This window comes from Lissotriton vulgaris, chromosome 2_1 (genome assembly GCF_964263255.1).
Source record: "Lissotriton vulgaris chromosome 2_1, aLisVul1.2, whole genome shotgun sequence".
Classification (NCBI taxonomy): Eukaryota; Metazoa; Chordata; class Amphibia; order Caudata; family Salamandridae; genus Lissotriton; species Lissotriton vulgaris.
The window spans coordinates 505,221,116-505,243,693 of record NC_141687.1 but is presented as its reverse complement, the minus strand read 5'-3'; the positions used below and the strand labels follow the sequence as shown (position 1 = coordinate 505,243,693).

General features: G+C 44.9%; 1 protein-coding gene across 1 annotated transcript in view; it reads left to right on the top strand.

Moving 5' to 3' along the window:
- Positions 1-22,578, top strand: part of DNAH7 (dynein axonemal heavy chain 7) — a 1,812,153-nt gene that overhangs the window by 230,527 nt on the left and 1,559,048 nt on the right. The window contains exons 8-9 of the mRNA XM_086955398.1: positions 5,262-5,387; positions 17,212-17,331. Coding sequence (XP_086811524.1) covers positions 5,262-5,387; positions 17,212-17,331 — 246 coding nt within the window. The remainder of the gene's footprint in view (positions 1-5,261; positions 5,388-17,211; positions 17,332-22,578) is intronic.

Sequence of the window (22,578 nt, the reverse complement as noted above, 5' to 3'; positions counted from 1 at the left end):
AGGGTAGAATGGGAAGTTAGATTATTACATTTTATAATCCTAACTGACTCAGGGAACATGGTAGAAATTCGAATTTAGTATGCCTGAACTCAGAATGATAAAATACATCTTTTAGCAAAGTTGGGTTTAACCCTTTCGATGCTGATGACGAGCTCAGCTCGTCATCACCCACGGGTGTCGTGTGCTGATGACGAGCTGAGCTCGTCATGGTGCCACTAAAATGGCATTTTCCAGCACAGGACGGGAAAACTGCCAGCAGCCATGTGGTTAACAATCTGTGTTTGAAAATACCACTTTTAGAAAGTTGGTATTTTCTTGCCTAACTATCCAAAGCCTGCCTCTGCTAGGTTGTGTATTCCTTGTCTGGAGTTTTTAGTAACAGGGCTGGGGGATTCCAGGAGACCTAATGAGTCAGCCGAGTGGTGAATAGGGAGATCTGCATCTAGATGGGAGGGAGGAATTGCACCTGGGACCTGAATAGGGTTGGGCCTTCCCTCTACAATGCTGGCTCCACCTCCTGTGGTGTGTCTGATGTCTCTGCCCTGCACTGTGAAAGAAGAGAAGGAATCATGTCAACAAAGTGCTCCAGGGCTGAGCTTTCCCTCCACAACGCAGGCTCCACCTACTGTGGGGCGTCTGATGTTTTTGCCTTGCACTGTGAAAGGAAAGAAGGAGTCCTGTAGACAAAGTGCTCAGGAACTTGTTTGGACTAGGCTAAGCCCTCTCTGCCTCCAGAGAACAAAGAGAAAAGTAGTATAAATAATGGGACTCAGACCCAAGAACTTTAGATCACTTCTGAGAACAAGACGTACCTTTTGCCAAGGAGAAGAACCAAGGAAGCTGCAGGAATTTTGGACTGCCCCTCTGCCAGTGTGCTGTTTGCTGGGTTGGCCTGCAGTGGTTTCTTTTTTGACAAGGGAAAGGAGAAGGAACTTTTTAAGGACTTTCATCATCTTACAGAATATTCTCCAAGGGCTTGAATTTGCGCTTGCCTCCTGCTGAAGTCTCAGGGACAAAAGGATTCATCTCCAGCTCCCCTCTGAATTTCCTTGCTGGGAACTCTAACTGCAGAAGCCTCCGTGTTGCTGGGAGCTGGAAGTGCGACGCAACGAGAAGAAGCATGACACCGCCGCAGCTGAGATCGCCGCATCGCTGGAGAAGCGTGCCGCCGCCGCATCTCCCAGGAAGCGTGTCTTCGACGAAGCTGCCTGCTGTCGCATCACCGGAGAAGTGTGACGCTATTGAGAGGGTCACCATCGCATCACCAGGGAAGCATGTCGCAGGACCTGTTGCGGCTCCGAAGTACAGAGTCGTCCCAAGGCTGCCAGGGTGTCTACGCATCATCGGCGCATCATCGCATCAAGGGCACCATCTTATCACATCGCACCAGGATTGTCGCATCGCATCGAGGCACCATCTTGCGCATCGCAACCGGACCCAAAGCCGAGAACCTATGCATCATCTCCGCACCGGTAAGGATCACGACGCATCCCCTACTTTGCGCATGCATTGAGGCGCGACGCATTATCTCCCTGGATCACGGAACCGACACATCTCCCCTTTTGCGAGCCTTTTGTTCATTTTGCGTTGCTCATCCAGGTAGTTTTGTGAGAACGCTGTTGCATTTATCACCAGCTTGAACTAAGTAACTTTTACCATCTTTAAGTCAATCAGAAGTAAAGTATTGTGGATTTTTGTCGTTTGGGGTCTTGTGTTAAGTCTATATAAAGAATACTTATTTTTATAAAACCTGTGTTGTGTCCATCTGTAGTGTTTTCACTGTATTACTGTGTATATTCACAAATGCTTAACACAGTGCCTCTGAGATGAGCCTGTCTGCTCATGCCAATCTACCAAGGGGGTGAGCAGGGGTTATTTAGGAGTGTAATCCCCTTATCCTGACTTAGAAGTAAGGGTCCCTATTTGGACAAAGGTGAATACCATTGCCAACTAGAGACCCCCAGATCTAACACAATCCCAACCAGATCTCACAGTAGTGATATAGGTGTCAATCCTGGTATGGGGCGGACATCTGGGAGGGGTGGAGAGCAGGGGACACTGGTATCTGGCTGAGTCGGGGCTTCACATCAGTTTGTTGGAGCTTCGGGCGATCAGGCTAGTATTGAAAGGATTTCTTCCCCCTGTCATGAGGAAGTTAGTGCAGGTGTTCACGACAACACCACCCCCATGTGATACTGCAACAAGCAGGGTGGGGTGGGGTTGTGGACCCTTTGTTGAGAGGCCCTGCATCTCTGGGCATGGCTGAAACAGCAGGGCATAACCCTGGTGGTTCAATACCTTGAAGGTTCACTGAATGCTTAGCGGATCGCAAATGGCACCTCTAGTTGGAGGTGGCACAAGGTCTCTTTAGCTGTGGGGTGAGCCTTGGTTAGATCTGTTTGCATCAAAGAGAATGTGCAATGTCAGCCATTTTGTGTGCTGGAGTTTCCAAGGCAGCTATTGCTATGTGGTGCTTTTCATAGCCAGTGGAGCTCAAGCCTCCTGTATGCCTTCCTGCCCTTACCATTTCTGCCATTGTTCTCAAGAAGATCAAGAACGACTGGGTCCCAGTAATTCTTGAAGCTGTGGACTGGGCATTGAGAGTGGTATCCAGAGCTTCTTCGATTGAGCATCAAACCTCTGATCAGGGTGCCTCTTCGCGAGGATCTTCTGTCTCAGCAGCAGGGGAGGGTCCTCCACCCAAACCTGTCAGCACTCTGCCTACTTGCGTGGAGATTCAGTGGCGACAGAAGATAGCTTTAGACCTTCTTCCAGAAGTGTATAATGTTATTTTAGTGGCCAGACGGCTTCCACTAAAACTGTATATGCCTGTGGTTGGCAAAGAATTCAAAATGTTGTACTGAAATTTCTATTGAATCTCTGTCTGCTTCTCTATCTAATATACTTACCCTTGCCCGGCAGGGCTCTGCTTTGAGTAGTCTCAAGGGTTATCTTTCTGGTCTGTCCGCTTTCTTGCGGCTCGCGGACCAACCCTCCTTGTTTAAATCCCCTATTGTAAATAGGTTCTTAAACAAGCTTGTACACATGTTTCCACCTAGAATATATGATGTTACAACAAAAACAATTACAACGCGTGGTTTTACAACATGGCTTTTACCTCGCAACTACCATTACATCGCAGGATTTTACAATACATGTCATTACAATGCATTTTTAAAACTACCATTACAACACATTCCATTACAACGCATATCATTACAACGCTTTATATTTTCTGGTAAGTGTCACATACTATAGGGGTAAAAATTACTATTCCCACTCCAGTGAGAGCAACAGTAGGTAAAGTGTTGGATAGTGTTTGGGTAAAAATTACTATTCACATCTATCCCAAACTCCATACCCACCCCAAAAACTAAAACATCTCTATTACTTACTTTATAATGCGGTGTAATGGCATACATTGTAAAGGCATGGGTTGTAGTGGCATGCGTTGTAATGGCATGCGTTGTAAAGGCTTTTGTTGTAGTGACATGCGTTGTGAGGGCATGCGTTGTAATGGCATGCGATGTAAAGGCACTTGTGTTGTAACAGCTGCGTTGTAAAAGCAGTGCGATATAATGACTGCTTTGTAATGGATATTTCCCTTCCACCTACACGCTTTATCATGCCACACTGGGACCTCAATCTGGTTCTCACAAATCTCATGTGTGCTCCCTTTGAGCCTTTACAGAATTATCCCCTCCGACTGCTTACAATCAATACAACTTTTCTAGTGACAATAACATCTGCCCGGAGGGTGAGTGAATTACAGGCTTTGTCATTCAAGCCTCCCTATCTGATGACATGCTTCTCACCAATGCCACATTCCATCCAAAGGAGGTGACCCCATTCCATCTGGGTCAGTTGGTCACGCTGCCCACATTTTTTGCTCCCCAGCATACCTTTAAGGATGAGGAGTGTTGTTCTGCCTTGACTGCACAAAAGAGTTCCGGGTGAACGACCAACTCTTAGTGAGTTATGTGGGAGTTAAATAAAAATTGGGCAGTACAGACACAAACCATTTCGTGCTGGTTCGTCATCGGTGTTAAAATCTGCTATGCCCTGGCTAGGGAGGTGCACCCTAAGGGCTTCCGAGCTCATTCCACCAGGGGAAAGGCTGTGACCATGGCACTGGCTCGTAGGGTTTCCGTTTTGCATATGTCCCAGGTTGCAAATAGGGCATCTCTGCACACATTTGCCAAGCACTCCTGCTTGGACAGTTAGGTCTGTAGGGATGGGCATTTCACCCGTTTGGTCCTGCAGGACTTTTTAATCTAGCATATCTGCCCACATACCACTGCCAGTATGGTATGGCTTGGCTTTCAATTAGAAGGTAAGGAATCTGCAGCTAGAAGTCTCTATCAGATGAACAAGTTACTTACCTTCAGTAACGCATTATCTGGTAGAGACAATATCTAGATTCAGATTCCTTACAGATCCTCCCATACCTCCCCGCTCTGCGGATCATTTTCTAGGGCTAGGGTTGCTCCCTTTTCAGGGCCCTAGTTGTAACACACACAAGTCAGTTCACTTCATGGCTCTGCGCTTCTGGTGTGGAAAAAGTGAAAAGGAACTGACTCACGCAAATGTATCCGGATCCAGTCTGACACCTGGGAAATTTAAAGGTAAGAAATCTGCAGCTAGATATTGTCTCTACCAGATAGTGCTTTACCAAAAACAAGTAACTTGTTCCTTTTGCTAAATAACAACAGCGTGTACCTTTTCTAAATAATAGAAAGGGTTTGAAGATGCATCTGGAACTCTAGAATTGGGAAATTTTTACATCTGGGAAGTGGTAGGTGTCAGAGAGGCAGCTGTTGGCTGGTCAGCAGGGAGTATTTCAGAAATATTGGAGGGTCTAAAACATGCTAATCTTGTTGATACCATTTACATGTAAAAAATTGCCATGATACTATAACCTCTAGCTCCTCCACCCGGTTTTGTGTATTAACAATTATACAACAGAGATATGTCCAGTTAAGTTTAAGTGGCATGGGACATTGATGCACTAATTTCTGGCTCTTTTTCGGGCGAACAATGTATTCTGCCTTAAGTATGATAAGTGATGGCCTTGAAACAAATGTTGTTAATTATCACACTCATTTGATTCCCAGTTTTGACATTTTAGTCACTGAACTGAAAATGCTGTTTCACAAATGTTACTCAATAACTACATTTTATGCCACATAATATTAAATTAAACCATGAAAATATTAACCTATCTGAAATGCTTTACATTGAAACAGTTTCTTATTTTACAGACTGGAGGTTGTACCAAAACCTTGGAACAAGTCGTTTTTGACAAATCTCAACTTTATAAAGGAAAATTTGAACTTAATAAATCCTACTATGGCAGCCGTTTTGGATCTGTGGCAACATTCTTTTGGGTACGTATAAATTAGCTTTGTATAATTCAGTATGTGTGCATGCTGAAATGAAAAGGAATTCTAGGCAGTGGAATTTGCAAAATGCTGGCTTACACTTCCTCCAAACCACGTCCTTATTTTCTTTTTTAAACATTTTTTATCAGCATACAAGCACTTGTCTCATGGCAGGGATACAGAATAGTTCAGTGAGCGAACGAGTAAACTCCAGTATCAACAGCTGAACCACTTCCTTTTAACCTGTGTTTATTCCTTATTAATGTGCAAAAGATTTTTTTACTATTTTAAGGACAGTAATATTGGGGAGATCTGCTAAGATTTCACAAGAGAAGAGCTAGATGAATATGGGTAGAATAGAGTTTCCGTACCAAACGTTCGTAATAGCACAGTAGAACTGTAGAAGGTTATGGCAAGTAAATTCCCAGTTGTTCATGAGTGTCAATTTATCACAAGCCCTTTGACTCCATGATGAAACCACACAAGTGACCTCATATGGCTATCGAACTTGAAGAGAGAACCCGGTCATTTGCCCAGCCACCATCATCATGTATAGATATAGCCCCAAATGGCAAATAGAGCACACAAATGAAGGAAAAATCTCCACATACCAGGGCAAAGCCAATACATATGATCAGCGACCACCGCATATATATCCAGTGCACTCTGATATGATGATATTTATTAGTTAGAGACTGACCTTGGGTGATACAGACTTGCAAGTTGTCCTTATTGCAACCAATTTGCACAATGACCCAGCCCCAGCATACATGTAACAACCATGGGTGACCTCTGCTCAAGCAACAGCTACAATCCCTTTCAAGGTGAACCACAAAATTCACTAAATGAACCTGTGCACAACCCTCTGGTAGATTGACCCAAAAGCAGTCAGGTTTGACTTAGAGGTGATGTGTAAAGTATTTATGCAGCACACAAACAGTAGTAAAGTGAGAACACAAGAAAAATCCCAAAGTATTTTTTTAAACATTGATTAAATTGTAATAAATTATTTGACACCAAAACAACAAAAAATCCAATTGGTAGAACTAGATTCATGGTTTTTTAAAAGTTAAGGAAAAAAGAGTGCCCAAAAGACGTAAACTCTCATATCTAGTCGCCCAAGACTGGGTCAAAGTAGGAAAATATAGCTGACCCCGATGGAGCGCGATTTGAATACAAAAAGTGAATTGGGCCCAGATGGCGCTTATCTTCAGACTTAAAAGAAATCCCACAAAAGAAATTGTTCTGAGAAGGTAAAGTTCAGTTGGGTAAGGGTGCAAACGTTGTTCGTGGAGTAAACTTCCTTATTGGGGAGCCGCTGACTGAAGTCATGGTGAAGATTCCTATGTTCGTACTTTATAGAAGTTGGAAATCTCCAGCAGGAAGAGACTTGAGGCTCTAGCCAATGAGAGTTCCACGAGGCAGGATATCCCTTTGCCGAAGGATGGTTGAACAGGATTTATTGTTGCGGAGAAGAACGTAGCAGGAGTTAGTGTAGTCAGGCCAACTGGCAATGCACCTTTGGCAGATAGATGAGCAAGTTGGTCCCTATCTTCTCTCGGTTCTCAGATTTGTTATTATCCATATTTTTTAAGTCCCAAGTTTGGGATTTAAGGTAATATGGACACTTATAGCACCACCACCAAGAGTCCAAGACAGAAGGGGAGCAACATGGGGAGTTAAGACTCACTCGGGCTAGGCAAGGGTGCAGGTTCAAGGTAGTTGGAGCCATTTCTGTCCCTAAGGCTCTGATCGGGAGGCCAGCCAAATAGCCTTTGGAGTCACATTGGTAGTCCAGGGTTCAAAAAATAAAACAGGGCAGAAGCGGCAGGAGGGACTCCTAGAGTTAAAGGCAGCCTCCAAAGCAAAGCAGTATGTCCAGGCACAGCAAAGCAGTCTTGTGGACAGCAGCAGGCAGTCTGAAATTGAACTGAAAAGTGGGTCTGAGGGTCCTATTTGTATGCGTGGTGCCTTCTTTTGAAGAAGGAGAGCTTTCTAGAGAATTCCCGTAGAAGTGCTTGAAGTTTCCGGACTTCCCTGCCCTGGCTCCAAACTGCAGGGGGTCGGGGGAGACGGCCAGGATTCATTCCTGGATGGGCACGGGCTACGCCGGTCCTCACCCAAAGATTTAGTCTTCTACACTCAAGTGAATCATCTCAGGACCAACATTCTCTCGGGCCCCACTCCTCCATCTCCCCTGACCCCCCCCCGGGTCTCTCAAATCTTTTGTCAAAGGGATCTTGCGCACGAGTGACAGCGCCAATTGAAGATATTCTACCCATCAGTTACCTCCCTGGATTACCAACACCTATCCAGCCACAAACAGTGACAGGATCGTTAGTGCTCACAGGCTCACTTCCTGATGATGATCTCAGTACTCTGAGATTGAAACACCGTCGACCCTCCCAACAAAAACTCCAGTATTGCTCTCATTTAATTGTGGAGTTTTGAAAACCAAGATTGTTGTACAATGCGATGTAATTTTAATATCTCAACCACACACCTTCACTTGACATACTTTTAATGCTTCTGTGAGCACAAAATACCACAAAGAATGTATATCATAAGCCAATTTATGGAGATAATAAATCTGTTGTCATAACCACCCTAAATCTTGTGTCCGTGCAATTGAAGTAATTCAGTCCACCTAGTACCCCTTATGAAAGTGGTTAAACTGATTAATTTCTTTTCTTAAAACTACTCAGCCCAGGCTGCTAGAGGACCCCATAGGCCTCTCCTTAGGCCACTGTTTCCAAAGGTATCATACTTTACCCCTGGTCCTACTACGGGGGTGACCTTGTTTCCTTAAACCTGGCTCCAAGCTGGCTACACCAACAATGCAGGGATGACAAGTCCTTTGTGTGAAGGCAGAGCAGAGCTTATTCATTGGCAAGTGGGGATTTGCCAGGCTCTGCCCTTGTCCTGCTACTTTATGGCCCATCCAGGCAGACCTAATCCCACTATTGTTTGGTTGTCTAGAAAGAGTAAACAAAGTCCAACAGCCAGCTCCACCCAGTCATTTGACTCTTTAACAGGCTATAGGCACCAAATAGGGCAGGAAGATTTCACATTTCGAAAACTGGCATATTCAACATTGTAACCTTAAATTCGACTTTACTATTAAAGGGTGTTAAAAATTACAATTTCTCAGATACCAAACACAAAATGTTTACCTGTTCCCAATCAAAAGTTAGCACGTATTAAATGCAGTAAGGCAACCCAATAATATCCTGTGTGAGAGACAGGCCTCACAGTAGTGAAAAACAAATTTAGGAGTTTTTCATTACCAGAACATGTAGAACTTAAACCGTGGGCAGCCATTCAGTTCCCTAGTTTTCCACCCCCAGGGCCACTTTACAATCCCAATCACATATTTGTCAACCTGTTTACTCTCAATTGAGTATGAAGTCAAAGAGACAGTGAATGCAGAATGACCAATACTGGAGGGTGATAGTTCTGAAAAGACTGTAAAGCATTTTGCTTGTCAAGAGGGTGAATATAAGTGAAAAGAGGGTGACACTCCGGAAGCAAATGCTGAAGGAAAGGTTTGAAGAATAGTGCAATCTCCTGAGGCGAAAAGCCGGGAGCGCTTTTTTTTTCCTTTAACTGATTTTAAAAATTGTATTTTGCACTGCTGTGTTCAACAAACTCACCGGCATTTCGCCAAAGATCCTAGCCTGCACAGGAGGTCCCAGACAGCCGATTTGGGCGCTGCCTTGGGGATTCCTCCCTCGCTGCCGCCATCCACTGCGAGCGAGTAAGCTCCGCCCACTTGCAGGCCACGCCCCCTTCCTTTCCCTCTCTCCCTCTAATCCCCGCATAAAAGGATGTGCTTGGGCCGGAGGCGCAGCGGGCGCGACGATTGCGCGCCAAAGGCGCGCCTAAGGCAAGCCCGTCTGCGCGCGTCCGCGACTGTCCGGGGCTAGGGGCACGCCACTCTGCCCCGCTCATCACCTATACCCCGGACCAACTCCACAACCTCCAGGGACCCTGGCCCATCGCTGCCTCCACTTGTTCCCGCATTTTCTCTCTTGGTCTCTCCCCTGCCGCTCCCTCCCACATCCCCCTTCCTACAGTTGACCTCTCTCTCTCGCCCAGTAGCATCACCCTTCCCACAACCCCTAAATCCCTCACGGCCTGCTATCTCAACACCCGGTCAGCAGTCGCCCATGCGCACAAACTCTCGGTCCTGCTGGATCTTCAAGCCCCTGACCTTCTCTTCCTAACGGAGACCTGGTTTGGCGATGACTCCCTTCCCGCCCTACTTGCCACCTTACCGGCCTCTTACTACGCCCTTCGGGCTGATCGCCCTTCCGGCAGAGCTGGGGGCGGCGTGGCGGTCATCGCTCGTACCGATCTTCCTTTTCAAACCCTGTCCCTGCCTGATATCGCGACCACCGAATACTTGGTTATTCGCACTACCTCCATTACTCCTCCTCTGACCTGTTTTCTCACTTACCGTCCTCCTCAATCCCCTTTATAGTTTCTCTCTGACTTCTTGGAAGTCCTGGCTACCATTACCGTTAACAATTCTTCTATCCTACTCCTTGGCGACTTCAACTTCTGGCCCTCCGACCCAGCTGAATGTTCGTCCTCAAAGGAATTCTCTGAAACCCTCCAGTCCCTCAACTTCACCCCTCATGTCCACTCCCCCACCCACATCAAAGGTCACACGCTAGACCAGATCTGGTCCCTAAACTGTCCCGTGGAATCCCTCTCTATTTCGCCTTGCACATGGTCCGACCACCACCTTCTTTCATTTTCCCTACCCACTCACCCCTCAGCCAAGCCCCCTCGCCCCAAAAACATCTGGGGTCGAGCATGGGGCCGTGTCAACCCGGAAGACCTCTCTTCCCTTCTCATCACCTCCCTCCCTTCCCTGCAGGGCCTCTCTACCCTCTCCCAGGTTGAGGCCATAGATCAGTGGCTCTCCGCTGGCAGTGACTCTGTAGCCCCGCTCAAACGTATTACCACCAAGCGTGATAAGGATGTCAACCGGTGGTTCAACGTAGAGCTTAAGGCCACCAAACTCATTGTACGTCGCGCGGAGCGGGCTTGGAGGAGAAATTACTGCCCCACTCTCAGACTGGAGTACACCAACATCCTTACCCAGTACAAAAAAGACATCTTGGAGGCCAAAACCGCCTACTTCTCCTCCAAAATCTTTGCTGCAGAAAACCAGCCTAAGGAGATTTTCACGATCGTCCATAACCTGGCGTTCTCGGACAGAACAACTCTGAAGCCCGCCCCCTCCGAAGAACTCTGCCACTCCCTCAATAACTACTTCATCCATAAAATTGCTACTATTAAAGCCAACATCCCACCCCCTTCTCCCTCCTTTGTTGACCCCCAATGTCCCCCTTCCAAGGGACAACTCACTGCCCTTCCCCCCATTTCTAAGGAAGCCTTGTCTTCCTTAGTACCTTTGGTCAAATCTGGCTCTCCACTTGACCCCTGTCCTGCTCATATTCTTCGCCATATTTTTGTTACCTGCCCGGACCCTCCCCTCCACCTCCTCAACAGTTCTCTGGCTCAAGGTGTGGTTCCATCCCCCTTGAAGTCTGCGGTTATTGTGCCGATTCTAAAAAAAACCTGGGGCAGACCCTTCTGTCCCTGCCAATTTCCGCCCCATTTCCCTTTTACCTTTTCTGGCAAAGGTGCTCGAGCGCCATGTCACCTGCGCTCTGAGCTCCTTTGTAGAGACTCATGGAGCCCTCGCTCCCCGCCAGGCCGGCTTCCGCCCCGCGCACTCCACGGAGTCCGTTGTCATCTCGGTCTTGGACAACCTCAGGGAGGGTATGGATACCAACCAGCGCCAGGCCCTAGTGCTCCTTGATCTCTCAGCCGCCTTTGACACGGTGGATCATACCATCTTGCTGTCCCGTGTCAGGGCGGCCGGGATCAGGGGCACTGCCTTGGTCTGGCTATCCTCCTTCCTGAGTGACCGCACCCAGGCCGTCCGCCTGGGTGATTTTACAGCGGACGTCCGGAAAGTTCAGTGCGGGGTCCCCCAAGGCTCCTCCCTTTCCCCCCTCTTGTTCAATCTCTATGTCGCCCCTCTTATCTTTTCTCTTCAACAAATGGAGGTCGCCGTATTTAATTATGCGGATGACCTCCAGCTGGTCTTTAACCTCTCCTCTTCCCCCTCTTCTGTCCTTAATTTTCAATCTGTCATGCTCCACATCCGGGACTGGATGAACCACAATCACCTTAAACTCAACCCCGACAAGACCGAGCTGGTGTTGACGGGTGGTTCATCCAGCCCCTGGTCCTCTCTCTTCTGGCCCCCTTCTCTTGGCCCCTCTCCTGAACCCTCTACCTCTGTCAAAACCCTCTGCATAAAACTCAACTCTCAACTCACCCTTCACTCCCAGGTTAGCTCTGTGGTATCTTCCTCTTTCCTTTCACTACGTACTATACGTAGGGTGTCCCGTTTCTTCACCTTCTCAGCTCTCAAACTCATCACCTTAGCCATGGTGGTGTCCCGCCTGGACTATGGCAACGCCCTATATGCAGGTATCCCTGCATACAGCTTACGGCGTTTGCAGCAGATACAAAACCAGGCGGCCCGCCTGGTCTTCAATCTTCCTAACTTCCGCCGTTCCTCCCCCCTCTTGAAATCCCTACACTGGCTCCCTGTGCGAGCCCGGATCCAATTCAAGCTCGCCTCCATCACCTTCTTGGCCCGTCTGGACCTGGCTCCAGCATTCATCTCTTCAGAGATCACTCCCTACGTACCCACCAGGGAACTCCGCTCGTCCTCTCAGTCCCTCCTCACTATCCCTCGCTACCGGACAAAGAAGTGGGGAGGCTCGAAATTTGCTACCCTTGCCCCGATCCTCTGGAACTCCCTTCCCCTGGATCTGCGATCCATCACCCTGTACCCGCAATTTCGTAAACATCTCAAGGCCCACCTGTTCACAAAGTCTTTTGACTAAATCCCCAGCAGTCTCCCCCACCTGTTAGTCCTGGACTTGTTAGCTGTAGCGCCAAGAAACCGCAGGTGTATGAGCGCTTTACAAGTATTTTAAAACTCAAACTCAAACTCAATGGGTGCTAAAGGTGACTGAGGCTACATAGATGAGGCAATGTCTTGAGGCTTCATTTAACCACATGTTTTGGTGTTTTTCGGTAACCCGATTGAAGACTGTAAAGCATGTTGCTATTCAAGAGGGTGAAAAGAGGGTGACACCCCCAAAGCAAGTGCTGAAGGAAAGGTTTGAAGAACAGTGCAATGGGTGCTAAATGTGACTGAGGCTCCATAGACGAGCATATGTCTTGAGGCCTCATTTAGCCACATGTTTTGGTGTTATCTTTATTACTATATCCTGGTCAATATAATTTCACGTCTTCCATTACATATATTCCTTGGATTCTGTTGCTAATAGACTCGATGAAGGGGGGACATAGTGATTGGAGCAATGAAAAGTAGCTTTCTAATAATTCAGGTACTAACTGTCCTTACTTTCTTTCCTTTTCAACACCAACAAAGATACCTTCTCTAGCATATAATATGCTACAACCTCAATTGCCCACATACTACCAGGGGAAAAGCAGTTTGTTATTGGCCACATATGAAACGGGAACAGGTTGATGAAGAGGTGGCTCATGACTAAGGGCCTTTCACAGTCACATTTAATTTAAAAAGGTTTATTTTTGAACTTTGCTATATCATAAAGAGCGGAACCTAACCAATTACAAAAAAAGAAAAAAGGAGAATAAGAGTACTGGAATCACTACAAAGGTAATCGTTTCATATATTCAACACCAAACTGTCAACCCCAGGCGACCTTGAGGCCAGTAATAATAAAACATTACTTCATTATACTTCATGAAGAGGATGTAGCTACGACTTCATAGATAAAGCCTTTCTGAATTATTGGATGAGGAAACCCTTGCACTTTGCAGAATTGCATTGAGAGCAGCAACATCTCTTTTATTTTCATAGCCGGAGCATGCTCTTCACAGTACTGGTACTCCGACGACAACAACAGTTTGAGTACATGTCCTAGTCTTTATAAAAAACGGAGCCTCTTCTCTGCAGCTCTCTGTTTCACTCTGAATAGCCCTATGTTGCTTAAATTAAAAGTTTATCACCCTAGATGCTAGCTGGCTGAATGTTACATAAACATCTTATGTACTATAAAGAAGGATTCTGTCAATTTGCTAAACAAAAGTAAACAATGTGGGTTCTGTGATTGGGCTTTGGGCAGAAAGGTCATTTTCTTGATGCTTCCATTGTTGATGTAATGCTGTTCATGGCTTAGCACCTGATTTAGAGTTTGGAGGACTATTTACTTCGTCACAAACGTGAATGATGTCTTGTCCCTCCTATTATATGTCATATTATATAATATGTGCTCATGACCAGCTGAGCTCGTCACAACCCTACCCACTGATTAATTCTCCAGCACAGGTGGGGAATCAATTGTGTGTGGTCATGCCCTGGCTGTTATGACGAGCCCAGCTCGTCATGAGCACAGCTCCACTGTGACTCTTGACGAGCTGGGCTCGTATGGAGCATGGAAGGGGTTAACAAATATAAATATTACTAATTATTATATTATTCTATGTTTTTTTAAATGTATATAAGTGTGCATAAGAAAGTAAATCTTTTATCATAACTGTTTATCTACAATTGCTTCACTATTAAATTACAAAAAACCTAAATACATTCATTTAAAGTACAACAAAACGAATGTATGAGGTTACAACGCATACATTTACAACGCATGCACTTACAACGCAGTTTTTACATCGCAACATCCACTAGAAGGCGTTCATTACATTGCATGTCACTACATCGCATTTTTAAAAACTACCTTTACAACCCATTCCATTACATCGCATACTACCTTTACAATGCATACCATTACAACGCATACCATTACATTGCATTTAAGTTAAGTATTGGATAGTATTGGGGAAAAAAATACTATTCTAACTACAGGGGGTGCAACAGTAGGGTAAGTGTTGGATAGTGTAGGGGTTAAAATTACTATTCTAACTCCAATAGTATGCGGTGTAATGGTATGCCTTGTAGTGCCTGCGTTGTAAGTGTAGTGCAATGTAATGCTTGCGTTGTAAAGGGTATTTCCCCAAGAACACTTTGAAGCCGAAGTTTATTAAATGCATCTTTAATCTACATATACTAATTTCCGTATGTATATATATCTTCCCTGTACTTATGTATCTATATATTTATTACTTTACTTCTAATTCAGCATATCCAATGTACTACCCTATTTCTAATCCTATACAGTGCTCAATATATCCTCTACTTCCGCTCTCTGAATAATCTCAAACCTCATTGTACTGCTATTTTAATGTACAGCCCTATTTCTCACCCGAAACATCATCAATATATCATCTACCTCCACTCTCCTTCATCCCAAACCTCATGGTACTACTATGATCCCCAAAATAACCCTTTCAAGACTGTTCCCATCCTTGCAGCATCTTATACCTCTTTACTATTCAGAAATCCCAAACAAGCCTTTCAAAACCCTTCCCTCTGATTCTTCTCCCTTCACCTCCCTTTTACTCATCCCAAGCCTCCTGCTTCTTCTATGTGCTCCAAAAAAATAATATATATATTCTAAATCCTTCCCTCTTCTATTCCTCCACTATCCTTTTCAATCCAAATAACAGACTAAAATGTCCACTACTCAAATTAATTTCATATTTCACTATACTGTTTCAAAATCAAAAGACGATTTTAGGTTGATAAACTCGACATACAAACTGCCACCACAGATTAATTCAGTTCTCCAGTGTACTAGCATAAATTGAAAGGCCTGGTCGGTAGTGGATACCTTAGTGCAGAAGCCTGTTAAAACTGGGCTAAGGATGTTAATTTTGTATATTATTCAGTAGGCACTGACAAAAATGTTCTGAATGCAATCTATAAGGCTTATTGGCATATACTTAGATAGTAAGAAATGGTTCCCTTTTTAAAATATGGGTGATACCATAGCACCTTTCCATGAGTCAGGCATGGGGACCCTCTGCAATTGCATTAGCCAAGGCTAATGTGTAATGAGACCAGGATTCTATAGTAGTTAAAAAGATGTTTTGCAGGAACGCCATCCGAGCCAGCTGCTTTCCCATGTGAGATAGAACTCAAGGCCTGAATGATATCTGCATTTCAAAGACTGCAATTTCAAACATTGGCTTTATGCTAAATAGTCTCTGAAACTGCATAGCATCTGTTGGTACTGGAAGGTCCTCAAATTTGCCAGCATATAACCTGCCAAAACATTTTACCCAGTCAGAGGCAGCCATATTATTATCCAGGTTCTCTGTGGCTCTTGAATGATCCTGAGCCACCAAGGCCCAGAATTTCGACGAGTCACCAGCAGAACATGTGTCCAGGAAGGCCCTCCACTTTTGTTCGTCCCACTCTTTTTTAGCAAGCAGAATAGGCTTTTTATAAGCTTTCCTTAGAATTGGTACATGATATATGAACCGTATCTTTGGGTTTTACAGCCTTTACTAATAAATGACTTATGACCCAACATTCATTGTTATACCACTAGTGCTGCCATCAGAATGTCTTCATCTGCAGTTAGCTTTACATTAAACCATTATCTATGATCAAATATTTTTGCTATTCAATTTAGGGTGACAACCAGGGCCGGACTGGCCGTAGTGGGCACCTGTCGTTTCCCCTGTGGGCTGCCATGGTGGAGACCGGTTTTTGGCCCCTGGGGGCCATTTTTGTTACTTGGGGCCAGCAATATCGGCCCAGGGTCGAAACCGGCTCTAGCAAACAGCTCTGCTGCACCACCCCGGGGTCTGGCCGAGCAGTTTACCAGGGCCTGTTTCGGTTCCCAGTCCGGCCCTGGCTGGATATGGAAATAGAGAAGTTAGAGGTACCTTATGAATGTATAGAAACGAACCCCTCTAAATTGATCTATCGTATTACATTAATATAAAACATGCACAGCATGCTACACATCAGAACAAATGTTAACACGATTACCTACCCAATGCGGTTTTGTAGCTGTTACCAACATTGAGCTAAAGTTACATTATTGTATTGCACACAGCCCATCAACCTTCCTATGTCGACCAACTTTACTTAGTTTACTTTAATAAAACCAGGCCTGTTCATCTGTTTGATTGTGTATTTCATTTAAGGAAGGCTGTAATGTGGCTGTGCGAGTTTCTCAGTGTGGAGAATGAAAGGATGAGAGCAGGGATTGGGTTGCAAGGAGGAATGGTTACCCTTGAGCTGGCTGCCTTTTGTACATCCTGCAAACATATATAAGGCTACTTTGTAATAATCAGGATGACGGATATATTTTTTTAGCAGTTTACGGAATTTTTAGGTAAATGTAACCGTAATTGGTCAAATAAATGAAATAATCTGTGTAAGGAATAATGTTTCCTTGAAATGTGTTTACTGCGTCTTAAGTGAGAAAAGCAAACATTCTCTCTCTCCCCTCTCCATAAATGACGTCAATGTTAAGATAGATTTCTCGTAGAGAACACATTGCGTTACAATTATAGCAGGTTCATCTAGAATGCCGTAAACAATAAAACAATTTATTGTGCCTTCACTGTTTGTGTTTTTTCTGCTTTTTTATAACGTTGTGGTTCTTTGTGTATGACTTTTCTAACAATGATGATTTCCTTAACAAAGTTATTTATGGCGTGATTGCTTAAACAGTTTTATTCATGCAATGGTACACCGCCACCTTTGTGATTCGCTTTCACGGAGATAATAAAATATCTATTAAGAAGTACGAATGCTAGAAGAAACAGAACAATGTGTAAAATATGCAGGATACCTACTCTTTAATAATTTCCTTCTTTGTGATTGCAGGGATTTGCGTTTGATTGATGTGGAAGAGTTTCATAATCGTCATGAGTCAATGGAGCTTGCAGTCTTCCAGAATTTAATTATGAGACACATTGAGCTGGCCAAAGAACAACTGCTTAAAAGGTATGCTTAAATACAACTATATTTCATAGGAGGAAACAGGAAGGCAGAGAATGAGAGGAAACGAGTGGGAGAAAACACTGATACACAGCGAGACAATGACAACTTCTGCAGGGTTTTGGTCTAAAGCAAGGGTCTCAGAACTCTTCAAAAATAAGAGCTCCTTCTGACATTTTAAAGTTTTTCTGAGATACATAAAATAGTATTGCTGCTGCAGTACTGACAATATCAGATAATATTACATCTGAATAGATGAACAGTGTTTAGACTCCCAGCACATCAAGCAGATTTAACAAAAGTAATGTCATATCTAACACCGGTTCATGCAAGGGCTGTTTGCACCAAAGAAATAATGGCAAAATAAAGATTAATTGACAAGGCAAGAATTATTGTATCAATGCAGTAATTTTGCAACAAAATTGGAGCATACCATTTTATCAAAAGATACACAATCTGTTATTAAATGTATGCATAAAGTGGGATAGGTAAACAGTAGTTACCCAAACAAACACTTTCCCCTCTGTGGAAAAATACCCTACATTTTTCCTTGAAAAATCAGTTTTTAATAGTTGCTTCTCATTTTTATCGAGTGCTAGCCTACAATTGCCTCAGATCAAGAGATTCAGCCTCATTGCCTATGCATTACCATTGCTGGCCAGGGATGGCCACCCCAAAGGCAATTGTACCCACAGAATAGCAAAGATGGCCAACATGTTGCATGGGGAAGGCTGCCCATAATGTGTCAACACTGGCTAACATTATACCAGAGATGGCCATCATTACCGTCATTGGGGCAAGAATATTCACAATATGTCAAGGGTGTCTGCCATTATTCCGGGGGTGGTAAACACGGGAATGACCTCGGTTAATCCTAGGATGCACACAATATGCCCAGAATTGACATGATTATGCCAGGTTGCTCAGAATAATGCCATAGATACCCTCAGTGTGTCAACGATAGCCCCCGTTATGCTAGGAGTGGGCATCATTATGTAGGTAGCAACCATTATGGCAGGAGTAGCCACGGTTAAGCCAAGGAAGCAATTCTCACTGTAAACCTTAAAATGTCAAGAAGTATTGCCATTGCTATAGGACCAACATTACTTAATAGGTGGCCAACATGATGCCAAGAATGGGCAGGAGTTTTCCAGAGGTGACTCATTTATACCAGTGTGGCACCGGATGTCATTGGCAGTTCCATATGCCAGTCATTGTCACCAGCTAAGGTCACTCACTGTCTACCTGGAAGGCCACCATGCCACCAGACAAGGGACACTTACTTAAACACATGACACACTGACCAAGGCACACCCATTTGTTGAAATGCACTAACATGCACATACTTATACACGCATTTACACCCAGATGCACAGGGGTAGCAAGTGAATCACCTATCTATCTTTGCTCTCACTCTGGCTTCTGCGCGCCCCCACTCCTGGGCTGCTCTTGCATCAGGACTGTACATGTTCACTATTATTTTTAAGCTGCCCCCTTCCATCCTCATGCCTCGTCTTTTTCCAATCTTGGTCATTGACGAGGTCAGTACACTACTTTTCCCAGGATAAAAACTCTACTTTCAGTAATAGTAGAACTTGCACCAGGCTTTATACATTGTAAAGGGGCTGGAGATGGAACAGGTCATGTCCTAAACAGATCCCTGGTGAGGTCCCCTTTATGCCTTGCCTACCAAAGTAGCTGAAGACAGGTTGGACTCGGGTGAGGTTCCAAACATTGTATACCATAAGGCTTGAAGTAAATGAGGGGCTTAGACATCACACAAAAAACAGCCAACCTAACTCTATAGGATGCAGGCAGAAAATGACTGCTAGCAACCCCATCTTAACTGTGGGGTACCCATGTGAAGGCTTTGATAAGACCCTCAGTGCACACGGGAAATAAAATGCATCCAGGAAGAGAAGAGCGCCCTGTCTTTGAGGGGTATATGAGATGGGTAGGTAAAGGGTATATGAGATGGCTAGCAGGAACTGGCCACAGTGCTCATCGCCCGGCCAAGAGGATATCTCCTAATATGTTTTTCAGGGTCTTAGACCTGACAGCCCTTTGGGTGGTCCCTCCTATTATTTTATTTATTCTGTCCCTCTTTCTGACTCCTAACCTTTGATTTTTTATGTCCACTGGAATTTTTAGGTGTTGCCCTTGGCGCTAGGTACTCGTTGACCCTATACGTTTCTTAGGCCTAGAAGACCTCCTGTTATCATGAAAATGTAGTTTTACAAAATGGTGGCTTATAACTGCCACAACTGCTCGCCTCAGAAAATGGACTCCTAGGATAACATAGGGACTCTCTAGAACCTTCCAGCTGGTTCTAGTAATCAGAGGCCAGCCAAAAAAGGGACTGAGTTAGGGCGGCCATTTTAGAGTGACCAGTGAGCTGACTTGGAACCTGGTGAGGAGTGAGGCGTTAGCTGAGGGAGGAAAGCGCACTAATTGAGGCTAGATTGTCCCGTGGGTCAGCTGTCTCCCTTGAAGATGTCACCCCCTAGTTATTGACCGAGCCCTACCATCAGGTTATTGACTTTAATCTGCATAACCTAGCAGCGACATTGAGCCCCCTGGGAGAAGTGGTTTCCCGTGGTTCTGGGAGATACATCAGGGAGGCCTCCAAGTTGGAGGAGACTGTTCCGTGCTCTTTTTCCTTTCCCCCGTGGAGCCTTTGGGGAGGAATCCTGGAGTTGACCTGACAAGTTCTTCCCCCCCCCTTTGCCGCACTCTTGAGCATACTGTGGACAAAGCACGAGGAGGGAGGGGAAGTTTGGTGTACCACCCGCCCTGGCCCCAGGATTTTGCTTTACGGAACGCAGGAAGGTAAATCAACCTTACCGTAGTGTGGCTGGTCCCCGCCGCCGATTGGTGTGTCAGCTGTCAGGCTGGCGGTGTCCGTGGGGTTTCCCCCCCCCCTTTCCCTTTTTCTACTGAGGAGGTCTGGAGGAGGAGAGGGGACCCGGTTCTGGCCAGCGGTGCGTGGGTCACTTTGAAGAGACGTCGCGGGAGATCGTACACTCTGCCAAGTGAGCTCCGAGAGAAAAGGGGGCGGGAAGCCGAGGAGGCCGGCCTGAGTTCAACCCCCAACCCCTCTGACAAGCGAGAGGTGGGCGGGATTCGAGGCCGGGATCTGCGCTGTGAGGAATGTGGCGCACTCCCGGTTCAGGCAATCACGGAGCCCCGAGGTGTGAGAGCGAGAGTCCGTTCGAAGCGGCTGAGCAGGCACCCATTAAACACCGCAATTCACTGGTAAGACTGTAAAAGCGTGGTTGGGAAGTCGGGTGTTTTGGGGGCTTCGTTGCCGCCTCCGGAGACAATAGAGTCACGTCAAAGGTCCCGGAGAAGTCCATCGAAGAGCGGAAGGTGGGGTAAAAAGGCATTCAGAACCCAAATTATTTTCCACATAGCTTTGAGAGAGGAAAGTTAAGCAGGGGTCCATTGGGTGAGAATTGCCAAAGGCATCAGGGCTTTATTAACTGACTGAAACAATTGACTGCCTGATGCCAAACCCTGGATGGGATAACTACTAGAGTAATTTCCACGCATTCTCGCAAGAAAACTGGTACTGATCTTCATATGTGGAATAAAGTTTGGAATGCTGAGTGGTAGAGATCCAGCTGGTGTCAGGATACATAATAGAAATGCTGTGAACCTGTTTCTTTTACAGAGGAGGAAGGGGGTGAATAGTAAATCGAGTTGACTACCCTGTTTATCTGTGAGAGAATGTATTGACTAAACAGGAAATGCAAAAGTAACTCAAAATATAAGAAATTAGGAAAGTTTACAAAAACAAGTAACTTAAATGCACTGAATTAACTGTAAATGTGGTACTGGTTTTGCATCTAATAGCAATACAAGAAACTAGCAACAAGAGAGAATAAAGATTTTCTACTTTTCTAAATATGGTGTGGTGCTTACTTTTTGGTGGATAGGCATTGGGTTACTGTAGAGGCGTGATACAAGCATAACACAATTGCTTCAGGGTTGGTCTTTCCACTCAGTGCGAGGCTACCCTATGTGGACTGGTAACCCCAGGTCCAACACTACCACTATATACTTAAGATTTCGGACAATTAAAAAAAAAAAAACACATCAAATGCGGTACATGTATCAAAAAGAAATCTGCAGTATGAACATTCTAACCGATATCAGGTGCAGGTGAATGGAAGAAAGTACAACAGTCAAAACAAATGAGATTTACAAAGTTGATGACATTTTTAAATAGCTCCTCGCTTATCTTTTTGCCTCGAAGAGCAGGTTTTGTTTCTGGTCCATGGTGATGTTTCCAGCATGACTTAGCAGTGTAAAAAACTGGTTACCATCCTTTGGACTAGGGCCAGTGGCTTTAGATTTCCATCTCTTTTTGGGCCTTTTAAAAATATTGTAAATGGGATAAACCACAGGTGGTAAGACCTTCCCATTCTTATCTGCATCAGAATACTGCCTCACCACTGAATTCTCCTAAAAGTGGATACTACAAGTGCACGTATATTACATAACACAAAGCCAGGATCCTATTTTAGGAGTGAAAGGGAAGATGCATGTATGAGGCACATGTCTGATCTAAGAGGAATACCAGTCCTCATTGCACAAGTACGCACAAGAGCACACAATACATGCTATGAATGGTGGCCTATGTAGTATCTTCAGTGCACTTAAGTACTCATGCACACTTGTAAAGCAGCTCTCTGAATGCCTCACGCTAAGTCCCAAAGAGAGTTGAGTAGGATTTATCATTTGGTGGATGGGTGGTCTGTCAAAAACGTGAAGGCTATCACGCCCACCTTATTACAAGTGCATTATATCCTAATACCCTTACAATAAGGCGTCATGGATATTCATCATGTTTTTGACTAGGTAATATCTGCCAAAGTCTTAATCAAGCACTTACTCATCATCTCCAACTCGTTTATTCTCCTGACATATGAACGTTCAAAAAATTCTGCTGGATTCACACTAACACCTGGATTTTGGACAACCTTGAATCACCAACTGAAGCTATGCTGTTCTTGAATCCCAAGCGTCACTTACCGTTCCAGTCTCCCTAACTAAGCCTGTTCATTTTTATGCACCCTAGCTATCATTCTGATTGTGTAGCATATATAATAATCCATTTTATAATTTAAAAAAGCCCAGGGAAGCTGGGATATTTTCATTTTATCAAGCTCCAGTTTAGTCTCTGGTCATGAAAGACTGCAGCGATGAGTGAGTGTGGTTAGATTCATGTTCATAGACTCATGTTCGACA